At 36.0% G+C, this 27,811-nt stretch overlaps 1 protein-coding gene across 4 annotated transcripts in view; it reads right to left on the bottom strand.

The window, feature by feature from the left end:
• Positions 1-27,811, bottom strand: part of RABGAP1L (RAB GTPase activating protein 1 like) — a 242,294-nt gene that overhangs the window by 175,862 nt on the left and 38,621 nt on the right. For all 4 annotated transcript variants that reach the window (XM_062602213.1, XM_062602212.1, XM_062602211.1 and 1 more), the window contains exons 11-12: positions 15,694-15,787; positions 10,261-10,411 (exon numbers count right to left, since the gene is read on the bottom strand). In XM_062602213.1, coding sequence (XP_062458197.1) covers positions 10,261-10,411; positions 15,694-15,787 — 245 coding nt within the window. The remainder of the gene's footprint in view (positions 1-10,260; positions 10,412-15,693; positions 15,788-27,811) is intronic.

The raw sequence follows: 27,811 nt of genomic DNA on the forward strand, positions 1-27,811 counted from the left end.
CATTTTGAACTGACTGCGTTTGAGACAAACCAGTCATATGAATCTGGCTTTGTCATGTGCACCAAATGATTAAAAAAACGTGCAGCTCCAGAGCATCAATATTCAGCTGTCAGTTTAAAAAACAATTGATGAAAATACACAACATGAAAAAAAGCCTCTTAGTTGCCAAAATATTTGGGTATGTCCATAGAAACCTACATAAAAGATAATTATAAAGAGTATATGCACTACTACTATATGCAATTGATCTCCTTTGGTTAGTTTACCTCAGCAGCTGCCAATTTGCTTGCTAATAGGGGAAATAACTTGTAATTAGTATGATCATACTCATCTCTACAAAGGGGAAAAAAAATAACAGCTAAAGGCTGTAAAGATCTATAGCTTTCTCACCTCTTCTGAAGCGATTATTGTAAAATGTACTTAATACTAGTTCAGCCCCTTAAAAGAATATCCCAGAGAACATATGAATAATATTGTTATTTGGTGGCTTTATCATAAAGAAGTTATACATAAATTAAGGTAGCAGAAGGTACCAGAATTCAGCCCTATATTAAATCCCAGTTTAAATTTAAGGGATATATTTATCACTTATGCATGCTTTAACTTTTCTACACATGCAGCTCAAGCCTGTCCGTTTTTTTTTTACTATTTCAATTATTGTATATTGCCCATTGGTAGCTGCGCAATGCTACAGTAAAACATGTTTTAATAAAATGTTATCCACCAGTACTGTTGTTAACAAAGACTTTAAACACCAACTGTGATTCTTTGGAGAAATAAAAAAGATACAGCATACGTTTTGATCCTTTCATTCTTACTGTTCTTCTCTAAGTATTTAGAGCTCTCTGTTTAACTCTGAAAGCATCAAACATTAACATACTGAAACTGGCAACTCGTAGTCAGGAAATGGCAGTTTGCCCTCTTAAATAAACACATTTAAGATTTTTGGAACATCACCTTTCACAGAACAGTCACAAGAAATAGTCTTTATTTTAAAAAATTACTTCTGCATCTTTTTCTGTGTCACCAAATACAGGACCCCAGACTGGGCTTTTGAAGAAAGCAGTTCTTGATGGATTAAAACACCCTTTCAAAATCACACAACTGAATCTACAAGGAAGTTGCCTTCAGCTTTAATTTAGACACAAACCATTCCAAAACACAAATTACAGCTAGTAATTCAGATTTTCAAGAGACAGAATCTTTTAGAGAAAGTCACTGCATTTGCATACGCATGCCACTTGCACATGCCAGCGTGGCAGCTCAACAACACTGTGACACACACATGGCCACTTTTACTTCAAAGTCAGACTGAGGCTGGCCTGAAATTCTTTTGAAGACCAACATTACTGTTTATTTATATGCACAATCACAGAAATTAGTTAGCCTTACAAACAAGATTTTGAAAATGCAATTACTCTGACTTCAAGTGCAGCCTTCTGATTTCCAGAATGTGGATGCTATACAGATAATGCCACCTAATTCTTCTCATGCTAACTGCTCCATTACAGTAACATACTGAACTGGGTGGTTTGTCTCTTCTTCTCACCTTCAACAGCTCCAGCCTTTGAGTAATTCAGCCTCCTGAATGCCAGTTACGCAACACTTGCTTGAAGGCAGAGGGTGGTTAGGAAGAAGTAAATTTCAGATGAAAGAGTAATACCAAGAGAAGGTTGACTGTTTAAAAGATATTATGTTCTCAGGAATTGCAGTTCTATTGCAGTGGTCCACATACATAACAATTTGCTTCATCTAAGCAGTGCCCTATACTGCAAGAGACAGATGCATTTACACAGAATGAATATGCATTACATAAAGACACACTGCAGAGAACTTCAGAAATGATTCAGCGGTGTAGAATACCATTGTTTCAAACACTGTCTTCCTATTGCTCCTCTTTCAGCATCCGCACCATTACTGCTACAGGAAAACTGAACACCTAGTAACAAACCAGTATCCAAACTGAACTAGTATACGAATTGATGTTTTATGTGGGAAGGAGCATCACAGATTTTAATAGAAGCTCTGAGGTGCCAAGCATTTACTAGAACCAGCAGCTATTACCATACACTATACTGTAAAGAAATGTTAAGACACTGAGACATCCCTGCTCCATCCTACCTAGCAAAACATTTATCTGCATCAATATACATATATCTGGAGTCTATAAAAATAGCCGTTTTAACATCAATTCTTCCAGTAACCATCATTTAAACCTATTCAGTCCATAGCACTAGAACTACCCAAGGCTCCCCCGGTTTTGCAGATAACAGATTATAAATTCCAACACACAAAACCAGAATGTGTCCTCCAAGAGGACAAATGCAAATTTCGTTTAGCCTTCAGAACTTAAGTATTAATTTATGTGATGTTTTGAGCTGGTAGGTCACACAGAACTCCAAGAGCCAGGACTTGTATTGTGAGTGCTATTTCAGTGCTATCCTAAGCAGCTGAGTATAGAAAAGTAATTGCAGGAAAACTCAAATGTGGCAGAATTTTTTTATAATTTTATGCAGACTCTGGAAAATAAAAACTATTCAAATTATTTTCCACCTCAAATATCATACAAAAAAGGTAAAATTAAGATAACATAATATAAAAATTACTAATGGGTGCTACCTTTTTTTATTTTCCTGAAAAGAGCTGTCATTAAGTTGAAGATTATCTGATTAAGAGTAAGCTCAAGGTTTTCCCTTTTGTGCACACAAATTGAAAGATTTTCTCCAGATGAGTTCTGAATGAATCAAAACTTGGCAAATTAAATTCACCTTAGGGACATTTCATCCTTGAGTTTCTAAGGGTAATATTAACATTTACTATGAAACCACGTACCCCGCTACATTCATGATGCAATAAATCTTTTATTTGAAGTCTGAATTTAAATGAAGCTATTTAAAGAATTAAAATTCTGTCAACTTTTGCTCTTCAGAGGCAGTATTTGTTTATTAATATCTAGTAAGTATTTTCAGTTCACATATTCTTTATTATTCTAAAGGATGCAGCGTCACTAAAATAATTCAAACTACAGACTGTACCTGTCAGCACTAATGGTTCAGCTTACACCAAAAATGAGGCACCCTACCAATTAAAACAGCACACAACCTGAATTTTCTCTACAAACCACATTGAATTGAAAAATATCAGGAATCTGATATTTGCCATGAGATCATTCAGTTTAAGAGAAGACTTAAGCGATAGTCATCCTATGCTTTCCCCTTCAGAAAAGGTAAAAAAAAGTAAAACTTAAGAAACTGCACATAGATACTGCAGTTAAAAGAAACATGAAACTGAAAAAGCTGCATATGCATCTAGAAGTGATCAGCTTCTCTATAACTGTTTTGCTTAATATCTAAGTATCTCAGTCAACAAGAAATAAACCAGGTCTTAGTTATCTCTCTTTTTAGTCAACTGGAAAAAAAAAAAAAACAAACAAAAAAAAAAACAACAAACCAAAACCAACAAACACACTATTTTATAATGATAATGGATTTGTATATAATAGGATCTTTTATAATTAATAAGCATATAGCTATGCATACTTGATTATCTCATCTCTCTAAAAGTTAAGGGAAACCATTCCCAATTAGAAAAGAGAACAAATAAAGGTGCAAAGAAAAAAAACTATAACAAAAATGTAAAAGATCAGCATTTCTGAAACTTCTTAGTTTTTATTGCTAGGAAAATTGTTCAGCACAAAAAGATGGGCATGCTGTGTTTCAAATATCTGTGACCAAAACTGGGCAATATACCTCCTCCCAAAGGACACTTTCTTGCAAAAGGGGAGCCCCTTTATCATTTTCAGTAGGCTGTTTGCCATAAGTCCTTGTCAAAAAAAAAGAGGGTAGTCACATACGGGTTTTGGCTGTAGTCCAGGACAGTAGCCTATTTGGAAATTTGAGAATGCTTCTCTGCATTGGGACAAACAGATGCAGCATTCTGAACACAAATATTTGCTACAAAAATACTCTAATGTTTCAGTCCATTACCCAACCTGCTGTGGCAGCTGGTGAACAGTCATCTTTTTAATTAGACACTCTTACTGATTAATTAGTCTCAGAACACTGAGCAGTGGAACCCTGCACAATGCCATTGGGACAAAAAATATTCCTCTTCCTAGTGCTAACAATATCCTTTGGTATTGCTGCAAATAACAAGCTTGATTGATTTTCTACTCAAACTAAAATAGCCTTCCTATATAAGTAATCCTCTCAATCCACAGATAAACTGTTTCAACCCAACTTTCACACAAATAAAATAAAGACAAAACACACACAAACATGGCATCAAGGCACCAGTTTCAAAGTTAACTGCATTTAATCTATTTGCATAGACTCATTTGTAAAATCCTCCACTTTCCATTTACTAACTTTGTGAGCAAGCTAGCAATAAAAATGAAAAAAGCTAGGTAATATTTTAAGCATGAAACAAAGAAGAAAGCACCTTTTCTTGTTTGAATACTTTGGTAATTTCGAAGTTTAAAAAGTAAATACATTTCTACATAAGGTTTACATGAAAGTTGATCTTCAGTCCTTTGAGATCAGTTTGCAAATAGATGCACCAAAGAAAACAGATAATTAGGGCTATCCCAATACATGGAAGACTGTGCTTAAGCAGATGAAATTTCAACAAAAGTATTTGCTATTTTTAGTTATCCTATTTCTAAGTTTTAATTTTGGACAAGAGACTACTCTTACACTTTTGGGAGATGATAAAGACATCCATTTGTAGGACTTTTCACTATAAAAAAGCTTCCATTCTCAGAAGGTGCTTACAATAATGAAAAACATCTGTTAAAAATTCCAAATATATTTCCCTGCTGTAGCTCCTCCTTTTCTGTAGACAGAAGAGATGCAGGGATGGCTTTGTAGCCAGCACCCCTTGTCCTCCACGTCACACACAATGGATCCTGACTAAGGCACCTAAATACATGCACTGCAGGGCTTGTGACTAAATGGTATGAGGAAATCAATGGGAGTAACAAGGAACAAGTGATTCCAACAGTGTACACAGACTGCTTCCGCTTGCATAATTTACTGCTCTTTTCAGCAAACAAGTGCTAAATTTTCATTTTACAAAATGGGCCTGCAAAACACCTTGACCTGAGAAGTCTCCAGAACTCTCAAACCGTAATTTTCAGGTTTTCTTTCCTTTTCACCTTATAATGAGTGGATGTGTCTTGGGGGAATCAGAAATAACAACACTGGTCCAAACAGAATGGATTAACAACATGTATTAGCTCTAAAATTATTAGATTTCATATAGGCCAAATCTCAATACATTTGCTCCAGAATGTACTTTCAGATAACTGGTCCCTACTGCACGAGAACTGTGTGATTAGTGCCAATTTCAAATTATTGCATTACTGAGATACATTATTTTCATGATATGGCAATAGTTAATCCCCAAATCAACGCCTCTTATATTTGCTTCAGCTTGTGGAAGAATTCTTAAGATTTTGACTCTTCTAGTGAGTGGCTTGAAACATTATTGGCCCAGATGGAATACAACATTACAGAGTCAGCAAACAAAGCTATTTTTTGGCCAACTTTTCCAAAGCCTGACCCTTTAATTAGTTATCTCTAACTGCTCTGGGCAAATGCTCATATTGCCAAAGGAAATTATGATAATATACAAATAATCTTATTTTTGGTCCTCTTATGTCATTTGGAACGACAGCCACTAGGTCTTTCTTAAAGACTCAAAGTCACCATCCATCTCATGGGCATTCACATTCATACACAAACTTTCATTACTTTTGAGCAACATAATACTGCCAGCACCTAATTCATCTGAAACCAGGCTTCTTTTTCTGATCAATCTTTAAAGAACGATAAATTTAAAACAAGCTTTGTTTCCTTAAACCAGAGCAGCAGCCTTTAAAAGTCTATATATGCTGTTAAATGAACTTTGTACATACAGCTTATTTCTTAATGGAAGTCAGACTGTATATGGAAAGTGTTTTATAAAGAAATTATATACTTAACCATCATAAATACTCCCTTAAAATGGTCCATCCAAAAGTTTTCAAAGTACAGAATGTGAATGACTGCCCTTTTTTCGGCCTTCATTATTTTACTTACACAACTACATACAACCCTTTCTTTCTAAACTTAGGAAAAGGGATTTGAGTGTGGGTAACTTCAAAAGTCATCAGTAACAGCATTACAGAACAGGCACCCAGCCCGTAACACAGAAAAGGATGGAAAGTCTTGCCCTACAAATTCAGAGTGAGAACACATGCAAGAATGAAACCATCTAAAGCAGAAAAGCAAAATGTTAATAAGACGCTGTGTAAGACGCAATAAATAAAACATCTGCCGCAATTCAGATACAAGTTTTCTTTATCACTGCCATCAAGTGACAGCAGATTTCTAATAATTTACATACTGACAGCACCTGACACTTGAAAGGGACACAGCGAGGCCAAGTGGAACATAATTATTGCTGCAGAGGATTCAGTCACCTCAATTGTAAATGGGGTAAACTGTAGCTTGCCACTGATCAGTTTACTGAAGCTCAAAATACATCTTGTCATAGAAAAGTTCACAGAATATCTTGAGAGGAGCCAGTGAAGCTGAGCATGAAATAATGACAAGCAGGCAGGAGAAAAAACTCTATCAGCTAAGTGACTCTACCTTTTGCATGGTTTTCTACTTATAATCTTTTAACAAATGGATCTGACATGCTTTTATAAAAGTTCTAATACAAGTACCAGTACTACCCCTTCATTATCACCACATAAGCAGATTTTTCTCACTCTGATTTGCCTTTGTCTTTTCCTTAAAATAAATAAACATACAAAGATAAATATATACACATTTACCTCTGCTGATTTATGTTTTGTTTCCCCTTTCTTATACTGTGCCATGTGCAACAAGGTCAAAAGCCAATGGCACACATGCCAGAAGAGTAACTAAGGCAGATTTTGACTGTTATACAGTAGAGATTTATATATGTCAGAAATGAAGCAGCTGCCAAATTACAACTCCTACTCTCTAAAATTGTATGCAAGACCTACTACTGTGCTCCAGTCAAAATTTCTGAGAGGCTCACAGTAATCACCAAGCTGGAACTCAGTAGGAGACATAAGATTTAGCAAGATAGTACTTGTCAGTAAGAAAGTATTTGTGAGAGCATAAGTATTTCTCCTTTTCCTCCTGGAACTCCAAACTTGTCTAGAAATGGGAAATGCATCAGCATGTGAATGCTCTGATATGGGAAAGGAAGCACAGTTCACTAGATCATTCTTGACAGACTGCTGACCTCCACTGCAGAGGACATGAGGACATGCCTTTTTGCAGAATATTAAGTACAGCACTGACTTTTCTAAATAAGACAGAGATTTTATTTTGCTTTCTGTGCTGAACTGAAACACTAAAACAAGCCCCAAATTACTCTCCTACAGAACAGATTGAACAAAACACTCCTCTAACTGAAAAAAAACTGTAGAAGATTTCAGAGCTCTGTAAACAAATGGATATATACAGTGCAAGATGTATACCAAATCTGTCAAGTGATGTGAATAATAGTCGGCCAATCTAACATACTACTGCACAAACTGCACACAAGGGGAGTAGAACAACAAATTTGTCTGTATCAGTCTCTAAATTAAGATGTTGAGAATCTGCTATCATTCAGTTCATCACAAGGAACACATTTTTGTCCTGCCAATACAATTACCCTCCTCCACTAGCAAGAACAGTTACACAAGGAGGTAAAACAGCAACGCTGTAGTAAAGTTACAGTTTTTATCAGATTTTTCTGAGTTAGTCATAAATTAGGAATCCTACTGGTAATTCCAACTATCACCTCTTAAGCTATGATAGTAAAATGACAGTTTTCAAGAACTGTTCCTCAAGTTAGCCCTCTGAAATTGTTACAAAATGTTCAAGGAAGTAATGGGGAGCTGTTTATAGGAGAAAGCTTTGAGGGGGAGTTGTGTGAGAAGGTGAGTAGGTTGGGGGCCAAGTTCACATCTTTTCACATCTCCTACTTCTTGTATCTCAGCACACTTTATTCTCAGCACGGCAAGTGCAGAACACTGCCACCTCTAATCACCTAGGAGTGTCTTATGGAAATACGCTCAGGAATGCACACACTTACAGAATACACTACTAAAGTGGTCAAGACACTCACAAAAATATCTAGCTTCCAGAAGTAAGCCTAAACAAGAGAGAAATGTTAAGTAGAATGACCAAAATACAAGGAAACAACGAATCTATGTAAACTTATGCATTAACTGAAAGAATCAAGACAGAAGCTACGTATTTGACTGAAAAAATAAAGTACATGTTGCTGGTGTATTAGGATAGTTGCATGCAAACAATGCAGAAAAAAGAAATCAATTCTGCTTTTTCATACAGGAGAAGCAAGTGAGCAATCAATAATACCCAAAGAACTCTGAAGTTTAACATGCATATTATTATTGACACACATAACACTACAATAAAGCCTTTAGGAGGATTCAGAAAATAATATATACATACCCGACCCTCTCTCTCTTTCCCAAATAGTTTCATTTTGGTGTGTTGGTAGTGTGAATTAAGCTATCTCTTCACAGACATAAATATCAGATAATTAATTAAAAAAAAAAATTAGTTGACAAGCTTTTCTGGAGCACCAATATTAACTATTCCTAAAAATGAGTCTTCGCTTTGCCATAGACTCTCTCCTGTTCATTCCTTTTCATGAAACCTTTCATGCAATGTATACCAAATGATGTGATTACCAGCAGTTAGATACAGCTAGGCCATGGAAGAAATTTTGTGATTTCACAATAAAAGTTTTTTTTTCCTGAAGTAAAAGTTTGCAAAAATGTTTCAATTCAGAATAGGATTTAATTTCCTAATCCATAACAGCATAATATTTTACATTGAATGTTGCATGAGATGTCATGTTCCAGCGTATACATCACTGAAATATTTCCATGATGAAAGGGCCAACTGCAGCAAAGTGTTTTTAAGGCATAAGGCCCCATCATCAAGATAAGGCTTGCATCTGAGAAGTTTTCCACTCCCTCCTCCGCCGTGAACCAAACATCTTCCCCACTTTCGGAAAGCAAGAGCAAAATAATGGAGGTGGTTTTGATGCAACATACAGCTGACAGATGTCTTGTGAATGGTTTCTAAGGAAAATATAACCCAACTACAATGTCAAAAAGAAAAATTTACACAATCAAAACATTCTTCTTTATGTGTAAAGGAAAAAGAAGCCATGAGGACAGCTCTCACTCTTCGGAGGCTTTTAAACTTTACAAACACAGCAGGTAGGTCAAATTAAGAGGACAAGTATCAAAAAGATACAACAACATTATGCAAGGCAACTTTTACTAACATCGTTTACCCCAGAATTTTTGTATGGACAGATGATTCATTTCCTACATAACAAATCCAACACTTTCTCTGAGCAACATAAAATTATCTTCCTCTGTTTCTGTCATTATGGCCATTTTTGAGAGCACTCTTTTTCTCAGAGCACATAACTACCCTGCAGTGGCAAGAATTCTAGAACCCCAAATGGTGAGTTTACCTCCTGACACTGCACAGAGTTTCTGTTCCTGCAACACAGTAGTTCTCATTCTTTCAGTCACAGCTATAAGCAATATGGAACATCTATGCAATTTCTTAAAATTGTTTACTGATGGCATTACGATACAGAATGGAAACAGATTCCTAGAAAGATTCTCTTCTCAAATCACTCATACAGAAAGGAGAGTGATTTACTGCTAGGTAAAAAAGGCATTAACATTCTTTCTTAAAATAAATAACAAAGTAAGAAATACCCAAGTTTGTGAGGCTTTGTTTGGGGTTTTTCTGTTGCCCCCTTCTTTAATTTTTTTTTTGTTATTGCTGTTTCTTGGGGGGGGGGTGGGGGGTGGGTGTTTTTTTTTAGTAAAAAACAGAAAAAAATAGGCGTATAGAGAGCAGAAACTGTTGAAAAAACAAACTTAATAAAAAAACCCAAACAAACACCTGAACAACAAGCTGATGTGCTTATTATAATCACAGCAAGTGGACAGAAAGCTAAATGTCAAGCATTACTACAGATATAGGTCAACAATTTCTATTGTTAATGCCATTCAGCAGGTACACATGGCAGGAGGTAAAATCACCTAATAACAATTTCAGTTGCCTAAAAAAAGGCAAACTGTTTCACCCTTTTCCTATTTTGTCAGTGAATAAAACTGCTGCTCAGAACTCATTTTAACCACAGGAGGGGGGAAAAAAGAAAAAAAGAAAAAAAAAAAAAATCCACCCTTACCATTGTGATGAGAACTCTGTATTTATCCAGCATTGCCTGGTTGTCATGGCATCCTGCCAGCAACTGCCAAACCTCTGCCCTTAGTGCTTCTGGAACACCACTTTTCACCAGAGTAGACAACCCGTTTGGTCTCACAAGAAGATTACTGTGCCTGAGAAACAAACAATCATTTGAATATTATACTTACTTGAACAGAAATCAAAATAAAAATCTTTAAAAGTTTTTAACTTCCCAACATTATTCTGGAAACTAGAGTTAACTACTGGCAACACAAACTTTTCTTCCACTGGTTACACTAAGTAGTAATGGATGGAAAAGCAGATGGAAAGCAAAAACTCTGCAAAGATTTACAATAAGAACCAGTGGCAAAAATATAGTTATATACAAATTCTCCAGGTGCAGAGAAATTAATGAAAATTAAAACAACAATCAGTTGCAGAAATTTAACCGAACTGGCTAATGAAGAACAACTGGAACTGAAAGTGGAAACCATGCATCTGTGCAGATAATTCAATTTAAATATTTGTTCAACATATACATTTAGCTTAGGTTAAAAAAAGGAAATTAAAAATAACCTAGGCTACATAGAGAAGTAAATTTTGGAAAACAAACAAAAGTCAGTTTCAGAAGTACTAACATGAAAACTGAAGTTCCAGTTTTAGACTTCATGCCAAGAGTATTTTGCAAGTGCCACAAAGCCATAACACTTGCACATACCTTGGTAAAATCCCACCATTCCAAATAAATCTGACTAGTAGTCTGAGCTAGTGATTTACTATCTTGTGTGTTTGTACACACACAAAGAAATGCAGGAAGACAACTGAAGGATGACTGGTGTTTTATTTTTCAACACTGCAATTAATCCTACAAAAGTTGGTACACTGAATTATGAAAAGGCCATAATCAGACAGACTGAATTCTATAAAGATGCGTTTTTCAAAAAATAATCCAGTCACTAAACCCATGCATTTATGATAAAAATCACTGCACATGGACCATATTGCTGAGCATTCAGTCACAGATGTTTAAAATCCTGTCTGAGTTAATGATCTAGATTAAACCTCGCTTTGATTTACGGTAATTTTCATAGCAATGCAGCAGGAAGCCTGTGTGAATTGACTCTTTATTCTTTCCAATGTAGGAAGTGCTTTGATCTGTTATTGTTTTGACTGTTATTATGTTTTTCATCTCTACTTGTAGGAGAATAGTGAGAGCAGCAGTTTAGCCAAATGCTAGCAAGCTGCAATTAAATTAAATAACCTACAATTTCATCCTCCATTTTAAGTGAAGGTTTAGAGTACTCATTCTTTGAAACAGGCCATCAAGGTGTAAACAGTTCACCACTACTACTGTTTAAAAGGTGCCCTAAAGAAATTTCTTCTTCCTATGCTCCAAGGATTATATACCCATTTTTCCAAATGACTTGAGAATCCTAAGAAAGAGTATGATTACATAATGTCCTTATTCTTTTAAGCACTAAATTATTTTAAATTTTACATGTGTACTGCAATACAAGTAATTTCAAACTTTACCATTCAGTTAGCCAAATTAAAAGCCAACTAGTCCCTTTTCTCTTTCTCATTACATCTTGCAGCAAAATCACATCAGGCTAACGGCCTTGTGATGTGAAAAAGCTAGAAATAAAAAATATTAATGGAAATATTAAAAAGAACTAGATAAGTGGTTACAAAGTTTTGAAAAGTACGATCAGGAATAAAATTAAAACAAATAAAAAAAATTAAAACCACCACATCAGAAATTTAAAGCTCAAGTTGTGTGAAAATGAAGCATCCATAGCTCACTTCAAATCAGACTAGTTTGGGTACTAATTGGAGGTGGGGCACTAGGATGATCAGAGCACCTGTCCTGTGAAGAGAGGCTGAGAGAGTTGGGCTTGTTCAGCTCGGAGAAGAGAAGGCTCAGAGGAGACCTTACAGCAGCCTTCCAGTACCTAGAGGGGGTCTACAAGAAAGCTGGAGAGCGATATTTTACAAGGACAAGTAGTGACAGGACAATGGGGAATGGATTTAAACTGAAATAGGGAAGGTTTAGATTAGATTATTAGGAAGAAATTCTTCACTGTGAGGGTGGTGAGGCACAGAACAGGTTGCCCAGAGAACTTGTGGCTGCCCCATCCCTGGCATCATTGAAGGCCAGGTTGGACAGGGCTTTGAGCAACCTGGTCTAGCAGAAGGTGTCCCTACCCATGGCAGAAGGGGTTGGAACTGTATGACCTTTAAGGTCCCTTCCAACCCAAACCTCCTATGATATGTGTTGTACGAGAAACACAGGTGTCCTTCACTGAGGACTCTGTAAGCATATAAAATAAGATGAACAGCTAAAAAGGAACATTCCCACAGAAATGTGTCAGGGAATTTCCTGCTCCAGCAGGGGGATTGGACTAGATGATCTTTCGAGGTCCCTTCCAATCTCTAGCATACTGTGATACTGTAATTTTTCAGCAACATCAAGAAAACAATACAAATGGCTTATGGCAACAGCTAACAGAGATGCAAATGCCATGCTGTAATGCCATCCTTACTACTGAATGTACAACTGAGAATTAAACATGATACAGTATACCAGATTTGTTAAATATTGAAATAGTTTGTTAAATATTGAAATAGTTTTATGGTACAGGTAATACTTTAGCAACATTAGTCCATGCAGTAAAGCATAACTTTGTAATTTTAAGAGACAACTTCTCAGTTTCTCAATGTCTGTTTGAGGAACAGCTTGATCATTAATAGTCCTTGCTCTGTATTCTACTATAATGAACAAATACGCATTTATCCCTCCTTTGGGTAGAGGCCCAGGCACTTCACATTTCTAGACACTTTCTGACATCTGTTTGGACAGACCACAAGAGAAACAAGCATTAAAAAAAAAAAAAAAAAAGCTTGTCTTATTCTAGTCTTATCCTTTAGCGTATTTTTTTTAGGGGAAAAGAAATGTGTAATTCATGAATGCTGACATCTTTTAATTTGCTACAAAGTGCTGCAATTCTCCTGCACAAAATGCAAAGACAATTTTAAAACATCAAAGAGGAAGGATATAAAGCAGCAATGCATAGATTATGTTCCAACTTAACAAGTAAACAAATATTTCTAAGCAAAGATTGTTATTGACTATTACTACTGCCAAAAAAAAAAAAAACAAAACCCACAAACAAAAGAAAGAAACTAACATAAAACCCAAAAACACAAGGAAAAGCAAACAATCAAAAACCCCACCACCTACATCAGAAACAGTTCCATACTCAGCTAAGCTAGCTTGCAAGAACAACTTCCATGCTAGGGATGTTGCAAACAGTAAAGCAATTTAAAAGTTATTCCATTACTTCACACCTGCTTATTGACTTTTTGGTAAATTAACTTATTGCTGTTTGTATGTTTGAAGGAGGCTCTTGGAGCAATGTTTCTGCTGAGTCAGACCATTAGGTTAGAGTAACATTTTAATGGAAATACAAGAAGCAACTAAGGTGCAAGAAATTTTTCATCTGACAAATAAGCACACCAGTTTTCCAAGTGGAAATGTAAAAAGTAAATAAACAAAAATTAATAGGTGCACAGATATTCCACTAGCATATGGTACAATTTTCAACACAAAAGATTTTACTTCAATTTATTTTTAGCTTTCAAATTGTTAACATTTTTCATATGTCACTGTTTCCAGGTTTTGTTTTTAACACAGAACATCATGCTATTCAAGAATTCAAGTATTTTATACAGTTGAATTTAACTCCAAAGTTAATAATCCTTGAGACACTCCTGAAGAAAATGTTTGCTACTGCTAGTCTTTAAGCTGTCTGGGATTTCCCATTTCTCATCCAATTTTTAACTGATTTGAAGTAAGGTGTTTTAACTATGAAATGATTCTCCAAGTTAAATGCGTATGTTAGGACTTCAAAATAGTTTACTCCAAAAGTCTTAAATCTTTTGTCTCATTGAACAGTATACAACAGTAATTTGAAGAAATAGTTGGCCAGATGAAATTTGAGAGGATGAGCTGTGGGCAGTTTTTTGTGTCAGCATGCTTACCCTCAGAAGTCCAGGTATTTGGCACAGGCAAAAACTAAAACTAATCAACCGACAGAAAAATTAAATAAAAAATTAAAAAAAAAAACAACAACAATCAGAAAGTAACATTTTCCAATGCAAATGCAACCCAGATTGAAATAAACCTGCCAAAATCATTGTTGGCTTTGAGGTGTACAATATAAAATCATAAACAATTTATAAACTCTCTCTTGGGATGTCCTTTAGAACAGGCTTTGGAAAGTTCTAAACAGCTCCAGAGCAGATCTGTTTACAGCCTTTTCAGGTGAGGAAAACACACTTTATAGGGATCAACTGACTCCCACACTTTTCCTCTCTGTGTATTTGTACAACCATTTCATTAAATATTTGTGCTTCCCAAAGAGATCTTTATTGGGTGACAAAACAGTTAAAACAAGCAGGAGGAAGGGTTTCATTAAGCTCAATAAAATCTTGCGATGTCTCATTTACTAACCTCTGAGTAAGATCTCCATTAAAGATGAGGTCAGCAGCAAGAGGCTGTGCTTCTCCAAAGCTACAAAGTGGCCAAGTAAAGGGGGGAACTGCCCAAATAAATCCTTAAAATGTTTTTCAACTCTCTTTTTGAAGTTAGGAAAAGAAAATTTTGCCAATTCCAGACTAAGGGCCTCCGATTATTTTTGTCTCAGGCAGCAGAAGCTATTACTTACAAAGGGAAAACCGAGTAAGTGGTTCTGGCGTTTGCTAATAGTGTAAGGTCTCTTAGAGATAGAAAATACACAGACTTTTTCCTATCTTGGCAAAGCATATGCTGTTACTGAAGCACTTTATTAAAACGATAAAAATAACACTGCTGAGAACATACTCTAGGGTTACAAATAGCCTCCATTTCACTCTCCAGAGTAACAGTTTCAGTGAGGATCACAGTCGTTCTAGAACTCCTTTCCAACTGCCTACATATATCCCATTAAAAAAAATAAATTAGTGTTCATAAAAAAATCATTCAATTAAACATACATGAGCAAGCACAAATGGCTTACAGAGGGCAGAGTTGTTCTGTCTTTTCCACTCTAGCACTAAGAAGCACTGACATTCATGACAGCTTAACATCCAGCCCCAAGGTGGCCAGAAAGTTCTGCGTTTAGACACCTGAAGTGTGAGCATACATGGACACATCCTCAAACACTGAATGAAACAAGACTTTTGCAGACACTGTGGGAGAAATCCGTCAAATAACTGAAAGTTAAAATAAGAGGATTTACCAGTCACTTTTAAAGTGATAATTCAATGTGTTTCGTATTTTAGTTTTTAAACTGTGCAAGCTGAAGAATTTCAAACCTCCTGCTAAGAGCATATAGTCTCATAAAACAAAAAAAGGTTAGTATTTACAGTCTAAATTTAAGAAACAAAACATTACCATTTCCCCAGTAATTCTCCCCAGGAATACAAAATCTTCTCAGGACAATCCTTTGACACATCACCAGTGCCACTGGAGAGCTCATTATCACTCTCTGCAAAAGAAAAAAAAAAAAAAAGAAAAAGAAACAGAAAAAAAAAATAAAAACTAAAGCATGCACAGATTTACCAAAGGGAACAGACATTAAAGATGCATACATACAGGTCTCAGACAAATTCTTCTCATATATCAGTTTTAAAAACATCAAATGACATGGAAAATATTAGTGGAACCAAAAAGAATGTTCAGCAGACTTGACAAAACAAGTGTATTAATAAAGTTACCATAAAGTTTAAATGAACAAGACTGGAGAACAGTTGACAGCACTGTTAAGGAAAAAGGGCTGGGATCTAGGAAAGCATTATGTGAGAAAAGATTCAAGGCTGTCAATTATCCATTTTAATGAAATTTCACAGTGCAGTATTATCTAAAAGACACATCCACTCCAGACTTCATATAAAGAGAACTCCCATCTGAAGTACAGCACATAATGCTGCTTCATTATACTGCATCCCTTAGCTGACATTCTGCTCCCATGTGATACTCTGATATCAAGAAGCCTACTCAGAGCCACAAAATAATATTGTTAATGAAACAAATTCATGGATAAGCAGCAGAAAAACAACACTAACATTTAAGGTTATATTGCATGTAGCAGAAAAGAATGTTTCAAATGGAAAAGAAACCTCAAGAGTATTAATAATAGAACACTTACAAAGGGATACATCATTATATGGCTAAAACACAAAGCCAGAAGAGTATGCGAGCCTGGGATAGTGTGCTCAACTAGCTATCCAATTTCCAAGGGTCTTACAGGTCTACATAGCTGTCCACAGTAAGTTGACCAGTGTAACTCTTCTGAGCAACTCCTCACATAGAATCACAGAATAGTTAGGGTCAGAAAGGACCTTAAGATCATCTAGTTCCAACCCCCCTGCCACGGGCTGGGACACCTCACACTAAACCATCTCACCCAAGGCTCTCTCCAAACTGGCCTTGAACACTGCCAGGGATGGAGCATTCACAGCTTCCTTGGGCAACCCGTTCCAGCGCCTCACCGCCCTTACAGTAAAGAACTTCCTCCTTATATCTAAACAAAACTTCCCCTGTTTAAGTTTGAACCCATTACCCCTTGTCCTATCACTACAGTCCTTAATGAAGGGTCCCTCTCCAGCATCCTTGTAGGCCCCCTTCAGACACTGGAAGGCAGCTATGAGGTCTCCATGCAGACTTCTCCAGGCTGAGTAGCCCCAACTTCCTCATACTGTCTTCATATAGGAGATGCTCAAGTCCACTGACCATCCTTGTGGACCTCAAATACAATGAAATTACATTTTTATTTATAACACATTTTAAAAGAACAAACCAAAAACCTCAACTTTTCATTATTATTCCAAAATAAAATTCCTCCCTACTTCTGTGAATACCCAGAGTCACATTGCTCATGAACATGGCTTTGCAGTTATTTGGACTTTTCTCAGTTTTATCTGAATAAAATGCTGCTAAAAATTAAACATGAGTACAATTTCAACAATCCCAAGCGTTGATAGGGGTCCAACTCTAAGCGTCTTTACTACACAACCTAAACACAACAAAGAGACACAGCAACAGCCCCATTATCCTCAGAAACCTCTCAAACTATGGACAGTTTGTATTTTAGAAGGTCTCCAAGGCTGCCTTCACCTATAAACTGAGCTGTCTCAAGAAGCTAAAACAGAACAAAAAAGGAGGACCAAAGCTACATCTCCTTCCCAAATCCCTCAGATAATCTCTTCACACTACTCAGTCACATCTGGTTGTTGGCCTAATATCTTTAACATTAAACACTTCACCTCCAAGTTTATGTAGACAACAGCAGTAGTTCAAGCAGAAGAGCATCTTCAATACTTGAACAATTATCCTCTTAAGTCTTCACCCCCATCACTCTCACTTCAATTACACATTTCTAATTTAGTCTCAGTAACTGTCAAATATAAGGCATTAATAAAAATATCATCAGTGCCTAAATTTGCCAATGGACTGTGAAGACAAAGATAGCATATACTGTATTTCAAGGACAATTAACATGCTGCCCTGAGAGATGAGAGAAGCTTATCAGAAATCTCACTGAATTTCAAATTGTACATTAGATTAGCGAAACCCTTTGAAGAGACTGAAGAGCTATAGTGCCTCTCTACAAGAGCTACTGGTGAAAACAAACAAATCTTGCAGACTGAAACAAAATCTGATAAAGATGAGTAAAATCCCCAACCAGAGCAAAATGTTTATAAATGAAGTTACACTGAATGTTTTCAGGAACAAAGCACCCTAGTGGTTATCTGATCCAAACCTGAGTTTGCCAAGGAATATTAACATCAGACAAAAGAAACAAGCCCCTTATTTTCTCACTACACTGGTATACTATGCAAAGTTCTTAAGGAGATCAGTGTTACATAGCATATGAACTCCAGCAAAATGTATCACAAAGCTACAGTGCTTCGGCCCTGAAAATTCTTTCATCTGGAAGGCTTATCGATATTTGGAATGCATTATTCAGTTGTATGTCAGAAAATCACAAGCCTTGATTAGAAATGCCATATGCTCCCTTTCAAAAGACGCTAATGTCAAAATTCAAAATGGAACACAGCAAAGACAGTATAAACAGCTTTAAAAATACCTACTTTTTTTCCACTATTCTGACCTGTGTAAACACTTAGGTATAAATTGAGGGGGAGGAAAAAAAAAAATTTTACATATATATTAAAAAGTATGTATTTATATATAATACATATATAAATTTATATATATATTAAAAAAAAAGAGGCTGTGGGAGGGATATTTAACTGTACATGTTCTTCTGAGGTGTACTTACATACTTCTTTTTTTTCCCCTCCATATTTTATAGCATTTATAAGCCAGCAACATTAGCTAGAGCATGATTTTATCCATACTTATCCTGCTGGGAATGCCACAGCTTCCTTCCTCTAAATGCGCTGTGTACTTCTCCCTTCCTCCTTTACTTGCCCTGACCTCTCAAAACCTATTAAATGGACAACAAAACTTATGCCTCATCAGAATGAGAGGAGGATGGGAGACATCTCAAGGAAGCTAACCCGAGAGGCTGGGCTGTAAATGCGTTCACATGGAAAATAGCCTTTAAGAATACTTACAGATAACAGTACACCACTTGGCTTATTTGTTTGCTTGGAACTCCAATGTGATTAACAAAATTCACAAAAAGCTCAAAAAAAAAAAAAAAAGCTTTCTGGATGCCTCACAAACCAAATCCCTGAATTCAGAGTCTGTTTAAAGCAAGCCTGAAGGATCGCACTTACACAGCCAGCATCTAAACAGCAAGCTTCACTCTGCATGGCATCAGCACAGAATCACATAATACTCCAGGCTGGAAGACACCTCTGGAAATCATCTAGTCCAATCTCCTACTCCAAGTAGCTCTAGTTACATCAGTTCTCAGGCACCAGTGTGGGTAACTCAATCTCAGATGGTGTTGGCTGGGATAGAGTTAATTTTCTTCACAGTAGACAGTATGGGGCTATCTTCTGGATTTGTACTGGAAAGAGTATTGATAACATAGGGATGTTTCAGTTACTGCTGAGGAGTGCTTAGAGTTGAGGCTTTTTATGCTTCTTACACCACTCCACCAGTGAGTAGGCTGGGGGTGCACAGGAGGGAGGAGTGAGTGAGCACCTGCCTGGTGTTCTACTGCAAAGCTGGGATTAAACCGCAACAGGAGGGTGCTCTTGAACATGTTCAAGAAAGGTACCCGGATCCCTCTGAGTAGAGCCCAGCTCCTCAGCATTATCAACCACTCACCCAGTTTGCTGTTATCCACAAACCTGCTAAAGGTGCTCTCAGTCCCATCACACAGGTTATTAACAAAGACATTTAACAGCACTGATCCCAATACTGATTCCTGAAAGATACCACTACTTTCTGGCTGCCAGCTGGACTATGCACCATTGTTTGATTTTTTCATCTCAGCAGTCCAGCCAACCTTCCAACTACATTATTTTTCACTTAGCCAGTCCCTATCTCATTGATTCAATGATAAGGACTCTATGTGACACAGTGTTGGAGTCTCTGCTCAAGATATACAGCGTCCACCACCCACCTCTTGTCCACAGCACTCATCACACTGTCACAGAAAGCAGTGAGGTTGGTCACAATGATCTGCCCTTCATAAATCCATGCTGGCCATTCCAAATGACCTTGTTTGTCCTTCACATGTTTAGAAACTACTTTTGGGAGTATATGCTCCATAACCAGTCCCAAGGACTGAGGTTAGACTGCGCTGGAACCTCCTTCTGGCACAATGACATTTGCTTTTCTCTTTCATGCATTTGCCATTTGCGTAAGTTAAATACTGAAGCCTGTACAGATATGAGTCATGCTAGGGAAGGATCTATGGATGACAGATTTTGTATGTAGTCTGTTTTGTTAGTCTACCTACAGCCAAACAAATGTATAAAAAGTGGTCTCTTTCAAAAATCTGTAGAGGTATTCAAGAAGAAACTAAAAAAAATGAAACTGAAAAAAAGCTTGACAGTGTATTGGATATGCTTAATTTTGTGCCTACTCCATTTAGAAACACTCATTACATAAATTATTCAGTATATGAGCAGACTATTCAGAACAGGACACAAAAGAGTTGTATTTTAAGTGGCCCAGCACTAACATTTATTATATAACAATATTTTATTGACTAGCCTCAAGTATAACTTTCCCCCCTTCTTTAGAAAACAGACTCCAACACAAAGAAGTATGACTGCTGGTATGAAAAATCTCTTAGCACTTTAGCAGCACTTTTAGCAAAATAAACTATGGCTCATTATTCTTGGTAACCAGTATGTGGAAAATGCTTCCCCAAGTGGTCCATCTTCCATGTAGCAGAGGCATTTTTTTTGTATTTAGTCTGATCCAGAATAGCCTGAAAGGCTGTTTTGAGTGGAAAACAAAACTTTCAAAATTATAACAATTACCTTTGATATGAAATGGCAATACGGTTATTTTGGGCCAGTGGACATGTGCTTGGGTTTTCTGTTTAGTTGGGGGGGTTTTTTGGTTTGTTTTTTTTTTTACAATGAAGTACTTGTAACTGATGAAGTGTTGCAGAAGACCACCCTAACAGCAGTACACATTTGAAGCACTATAATACCATGAGAGGTTTTAACTATCTCCCAAGACAGACACAGAGTGATTAAGATGAGCGTTATGAAACAGCTCCACCAGTTACTGAATTCTTACTTATTGAAATAGTCTTATGTTTTAACTTGACTAAAGAGAACGCAGGTCTTGATCGTATAGTCCCTTGCACATATTTGGCTAGCCTAACCCTACAAGCCTTCAGTTACTCCCCTTGAGCAGTTCATTCCAAGGACTTCATTACTCTTACTCCATGGATTATACCTCTTAGTTAGAACCTAATTCTTTTTACCTGCAATTTACTTTTCTTCTCCCAAGCAATTTTAGCACATCACCCTTTATAAATAAATAAATAAATAAATAGAAAACACACCAAGAAAAACCCAACCAAAAACCCCAACATCTAAAGCTTGCTTTTTCTTCTCTAAAAAAACATCCATTTCTTTCCTCAAAGGACATGTTCTCCAGACTTCCACCATTTCTGGCTTTTCCTCCAATTGATAAGAGGTGTTGAAACAAAATACTGAGCCATCAAGTGTTTAAAACAGAAAAATTATGCACAGAGAAACAAAGTCTTGGCCTCATCTTCCCCCACATTTATTCTTACAGCACAAGGCCATCAAATACAGAACATGGAGCACGCTTAGAGGATAACAGTAGTATTCACAGCAGTCCAAGTTGTGCAAAGACTGTAACAAAATACTATGAAAGACCAACTAAGAAATGTCAAATGGCTCAGATCTTCCTCTCTCTGAGGACGTACTTAACAGACTCTCTTTCAAACAAAAAGTAACCAACTAATGTTTTTAATCTTCTTGGGTTTACAATGAAAGAGTACATTTTTTCATTTAAACAATACTGCCCTCATCCATATTTAACACCAGTTAAAAATGGATATGCAGCCACTTTTCCAATAGGTTCAGTTCTCCTTAAAGAGATCTACTAGGTTACTACATCACAAAAAATATGACAATTCCTCAGAAGTTAAACTCACTTGTCAGTTAACAAAAAAGGCAAATAAGGCAGGAAACAATATTGTTAGTTCAAACAGTTTAAGCATAAAAGTAAATAAGTGAAGTACACAGTCCTACGATGAGTAGAAAGCATGAATATGGGAGATAAAAATGAACAGGTGGGATTTGAGCACTGATGTGAAGAACAGAGAAGGATTTTTAATGAGTTTAAATTGAGAAGCTGAAATAAAGAGTAGGTGGGACTGAAAAATGATATAGTTGGAGCAGCCTGAAGGAGAAGGAAATTAGGTCATGAAGATAGGTGGGAACAGAATTGGAATACTTCAAAAATGAGAAGTTTGATTTTTATGTAGGAGAAGAACAAAAATGAAGGGGGAACTGAACTTGGCAGCGTATTACCAGAGCAATAAGATATAGACGTTACTGGCATGGAATCACTCCATACATACTAGATAAAAGAAGATTGCGAGAAAAGAGGAAATCACGGAGTATGAACTATAGGCTTGCCAAGAAAGATAAGAGTGAAACAAAGCTTAAGTCATGGAATTCATTCCAGTATTAAATAAGGCAGATTTCCAGAAAGGCCCGTCTTTTCAGTGGATTACAAAATATTTTGATAAACACTAAAAGATTTCATAATGACTTCCAAATCATGTATTTATGAAATTACAATCCTCAGCACATTTTCTAATTTAGGAGGAAGAGCAATAATCAGGAGCAGAAAAATATGGATTGATGAATATGAACAACGACAACTTGCAATGAACTTGCTCACAGGAACTTTCTGTTTCTATGCAGGTTACATAATTAAGTCAAAGAAAAAATAATTTGCCAGCTACTTAAGTACATATGAAGGGAGCAAAACCAAAAAAGATACACAAATTCTTCACTAGAAGCAAACCAGTAACAGCAAAAAAAAAAAATAATCTTATTCTTTTTTTTTATGAACTTTAAGATACGTATTTTTTACTTACAATCATTCAAGCAAAACCTAAATGCTGATGAATCCGAAAAATGTTATTACCTTCCAAACAGTTTGCAAATTTAACTGCATTTCTGCATAACTGAAAATCTAGATCTCAAAAAAACTTACATTTGTTAAACACTGAAAGAGGGTGAACAGCATGCTAATCAGATTAGATGATGTCTGTGTTTCACTCACTGCATACGATAATGGTTTTCACACATCTTATAAAGAAGTCTGTGCAAAATCTCTCAAAGGATCCACTCCTCTACTTTGAAACAATCCTGTTGGCTGTGTTAAATGGGTAGCCAAATTGACTTTCTTACTACAACAAAAATTCTACATTTAAAAACATATCTTAATTCTATCTATAGTTTCTACACAGGCCCTGTCATCTTAAACACGAATCATTTAAAAAGTCACAAAAATAAAATTTAACTGTGCATCCGAATCTGAGTGTAAAAACATGAGCAAAGAGATGATTCCGCCCTCATGTAGTGAATGTACAAGTGAGCCACCATGACATATCTAAAGGTGATGTACAAACGCTTAAAGCTAAATAAGAGTGGAGAAAAATTATCACTTCAGTTCAGTAGTTTTGCTCCCACATAGATGACAAAGCCAACTAAATGCTGCACAGTGGAGGTATTCTTGTAAATACAAACATCTTCCACATGTACTGTGCTGTCTGAAAACTGACATCTTTATCAGATTTGAGATGTCATAATTCTAAGGCAACCAAATTCTTTACTCAGTATTCATATTAACAAATTTGTAGATTAGCATCTACTGCCATATTTGATATAATCAAATGAAAAAAAAAAAAAAAATCAACATTAGAAACACATAAAAATTAAGTATTTCTTAGCATTTTACCAAGGCAGCATGCAAGGCACTTTGCTTATAAAAAACTTAGAATTAACAAAATACTAGGAAGCTAATGACCAAAACTAAAAAAAAAAAAAAAAAAAAAACTCTCACTTTAAGGTTAATAATTATTAGTAAAAAGTTGGGGGGAACAGTTTAAGTAATGTCTTTTAATCATCTTTATATAAATTATATAAAGGTGGTTAAGTAAGATTTATTTTTTTAATTATATGAAATGTGAAATTATGTAAGCATAGTAGAGGCAGTTTGAGGTCACAAAAAGTATGGCACTCATGACTGAAACCTGAGAAGATCCTCTAGCAGTAGCAAGTTCTAATTCCTTCTTCAGATTACTTTAAACCACACTTTTACCACACTATTTATAGGCCAACAAGCAAAAGACAACCACTTCTCAAAGCATTCAAAACATTCAAAATAATTTGGAATTGCATGTAGACAAGATGCAAACACAAATTTATGTTCATCTATTACTGAAGTGTCTATTTTGAAAAGTGTCTATTTTACACCATAATCTGAAGTGGTTTTATATAAACTGTAAAAAGATAATTGAAAACCAGAAACATACTTCACCTATGTACCCAAGGAACTGAAAACTCCCTTAACTTGAAAGTAATTTTTCCCATCATTCTGGAAGAATAAAACAAAGCCGTCAGCAGATTTACCTGGAGTATTCATCAATCCCAGGCCACGATTATGGAATTATATTTTGCCTTGAACTCTACAAAGTCAGTGTAAGCAACATGTTTTATTAAAGAAAAAATCCCTACCTATAATATCTACCCAGACACACCCTGCAGGAGTGTCTTGCAGACACTTGGAGAGGAAGAGGGGAATACAACAGCTCGGACTATGTCACATTTCTTCAAGGGCCTAACCTGCAAACCTAGTTTATAAAGTGAACTCCAGCAGCAACCTGGATTACAGGACAGGAAAGAATCTGATCCCCAGGCAGGTGACCTTCCATATACTCTAGCTCCCCATAAAACTGGAACAGAAGCAAAATTAGAATTCTCCAATTTTCCATTTCTTTTGCAGCCGTGCAATTTCATGAAATACTTCTGTAATCCACAGAAGTGCTTCCAATTCCAAACATTTCAAACACTTGCCTTTTAACAGAAAGGCCATACTTGCATGACCAAATTTAAATACAACTGTAACTATCAGTAAGAACTGCCACCATTCAGCACAAATTAAAAAAGAGTCTTCTGCACTCAGTATTTTTGTTTTTATATACTGAGGAAGGGATTATATTCTCTCTGGCAGCACAATAACAGCTGCAGAAGTCAACTGAGTGCACTTATGCTATGATTTTTAGTAACAAAAGTTAACTTCTAAGGCATGAAAATAATCCAATCTGAGAGAATGGATAGTAGAGTCCATAAAAATGACATCAGGCCCATCAGGAATAGTTTCTTTTCATTTGGAAGCTACAGATCTGCATTCTTCAGAAGTGCTTGTATTTTAAAACTCATCTTGGCAATTATGGAACTGCAGCAGAAAGTTCTTGTCTGAAGACAGCCACTAGCCAAATGAACTCATGAATTTGGATTTGTATCATTTTAGCTCATTTTTAATGGAGATGGCAAAAAGACTCCAACACAGATTTAATTTATCATGGTTAGGACTCATCAACATTACTCTGTACTACTCTGTACTCTGTTAACAAATAGTTCCTATGAGTTTCATCAAGTTACCTTTAATTTGGATAAAAATGCAGAGTTGACTATTTCCACACTACCAATGTCATTCTTCTCACTAAATCACCCTCATTTGTTCACACTATCCCTCATTCTAAACCCCTACTTCATCACAAAATACTCTCAATAGCTCTATTGACTCCTCTATCACCACTTCCTTTACTATTTTGCTTTTCTGAATCCTGTAAACAGCCTCTGTCCACCCACAACATTTCACACAGTATCCCGATTTAGTCTGGCTGATCATCTTCAATCATTTAGTATTGCTGACTCCTTATCTATTGTATGCACCATTTTTTGTGCTGTCCAGTACACTTAGATTTTTTGGAAGCTTTCAGGGTCCTTTCATTCCTATTTTCGTTGTCAAATTTCACCATCTCCCCACAGAATTTCCATACCTCTTACACTATTTTTTCTATCTCTTTTTGTTCTTAAAATTTAAGACAGTTAGACAGAACACAGAAATAGTTTTACCCTCCTAAGATTGTTTTTTCTTTTCTTTTGCTGCTCCTTCTTATTCCTACAGCTTCATATTTAAATCTGATTTCTTCTTATTAAATGCCGATAACTAAACACCAAACACATTTCAACGGGATTCTTTTTCGTTTAATAATACTGTCTATGGATCAGTACCCACTACACAGTCAACTACATCCCTGCTCGGTTCCTAGCAGTCAGAAAAGTAGTATCTAAATCATTATGAAACCTACTGCTGCAGTAAATAAAAACACAAACCCGAACAGTTCTGTATTCCTGGAAGTCATCTGAGAGCACTCTAGAGGCAATCTCCAACTCATGCTCAGAAAACTTTTTGGAGACTTGCAAGGCGTGTTATCTTTTACCTATCATGAATTACCTGCTTCAAGAATGTCCGCTAAGCATCCCGTGATTACACCGCAGGCAATTTTTGGATTGGAACAAAACCAAGTAATCACACACACAGGACCACATGGAAAAAAAGAAAAATTAACTCAGTTACAATCAGTTTAAAAACTATTTTCTGTTTTTAAACAGAATTGCTCCCACTTATAGTGATCCCTGATCTTCTGACATTATTCTGATTCAAGAAGAAACTCAATGGTGTTATTTAGTATTCTCCTGAAATATTAAAAAAAGAATTAAAATATTGCAGCCAAACAAAAGTCAGCATTTCATGTATGGTCTAAGCAAGCACTGCTGCTAGAAGAAGACAACTTGTTCTTCCCCTTGGTTATTTGTTTCTAGGACCGCATATTCTCCTTGCAAAAGCTTCTGGAAAGCAAATTTCTCCAATCCTTAGGCTCACACATGCAGCCACCCACTTTATCCTGCCATAGAATGACACTACAATAAAAATGCTTTGGGCAGCTTTGCCTTTTTTGACTAATGCAGTATACCATCACTTCTGTTACATGTTCTCACTCTTAACGCTGAAAAAGATTAGTTCAACCGATTGTGTTCTGCAACTTTTTCAAGGTTCTACTCAAAATTAAATATTAACAGTGACCTTTTTGCTTGTTGATAAAAACTGACACTTAAATTCACTTTATCTGAAACCATTCCAGGAACTGTAATATTTTCCTCATTATATATTTTAATATTTTAAAATTATATTTTGTAATACAAAACTTCTTATCATGGAGTGTACTTTACATTCTAGGTTTTGATAAGAAATCATTAATATTAACCATATTTTTAAAATTACTATCTCCAAAGCAAGGAACCTTACATGACTAGGTTGCCAGAAATATCTATTACAATATTAATAATTTAAAAAAGGAGAGATCTTCCAAGATCAACCTCACTTTAAGTAACTACTGCACAGTCTTTGCAAAAGTCTGGTTTTTTTATATAGCTGTTCAGATGAAAAATAAAGCTAAAATGGGAAAAGGCTATTAAAAATCTAAGTATGTTATTTAGGGAATATATCTCAATTTTCTGTAACAGTTGCTGCACATTTGAAAGGGACTATGCCTAACTCTAGTATACTAATTATTTTAAATCATTATTGCAGGGGGCAGGAATCATGTTTGGCCTTCATTAAAACAAAAAGAACAAGAATATTGGAAAAAATGCCTTCTTTCTTACGAACATCTTTATTCACATGCTCATGACATAAGACATCCCACTGAGCTGTGTGTATGCACACACGCAGAGTACACAGAAATCAGGTAAGGTCCAGATGAGGCATGCATTCTTATACAAATGAAACTGCAATGTATAGTGCTTCTGAAGTAAATTACATAATATTCTGAGGGCATGCAGGATAGATTATGAAGATACAACAAAAATAAGAGAACAAGTAATAATCCTCAGTATCTGTAATGGAAACACCAGCCTCTGGCCTATGAAATAGTAAAAATCCTTATAATGCACACCTGTCTTAGGCTGCAAGCAGAAAAAAAACCCTATATGGCCAGGTAGCCATCCTTAAT

This window comes from Pezoporus occidentalis, unplaced genomic scaffold (genome assembly GCF_034315485.1).
Source record: "Pezoporus occidentalis ecotype Australia unplaced genomic scaffold, CSIRO_AGI_Poc_V1 ctg76, whole genome shotgun sequence".
In the NCBI taxonomy this organism is placed as follows: domain Eukaryota; kingdom Metazoa; phylum Chordata; class Aves; order Psittaciformes; family Psittacidae; genus Pezoporus; species Pezoporus occidentalis.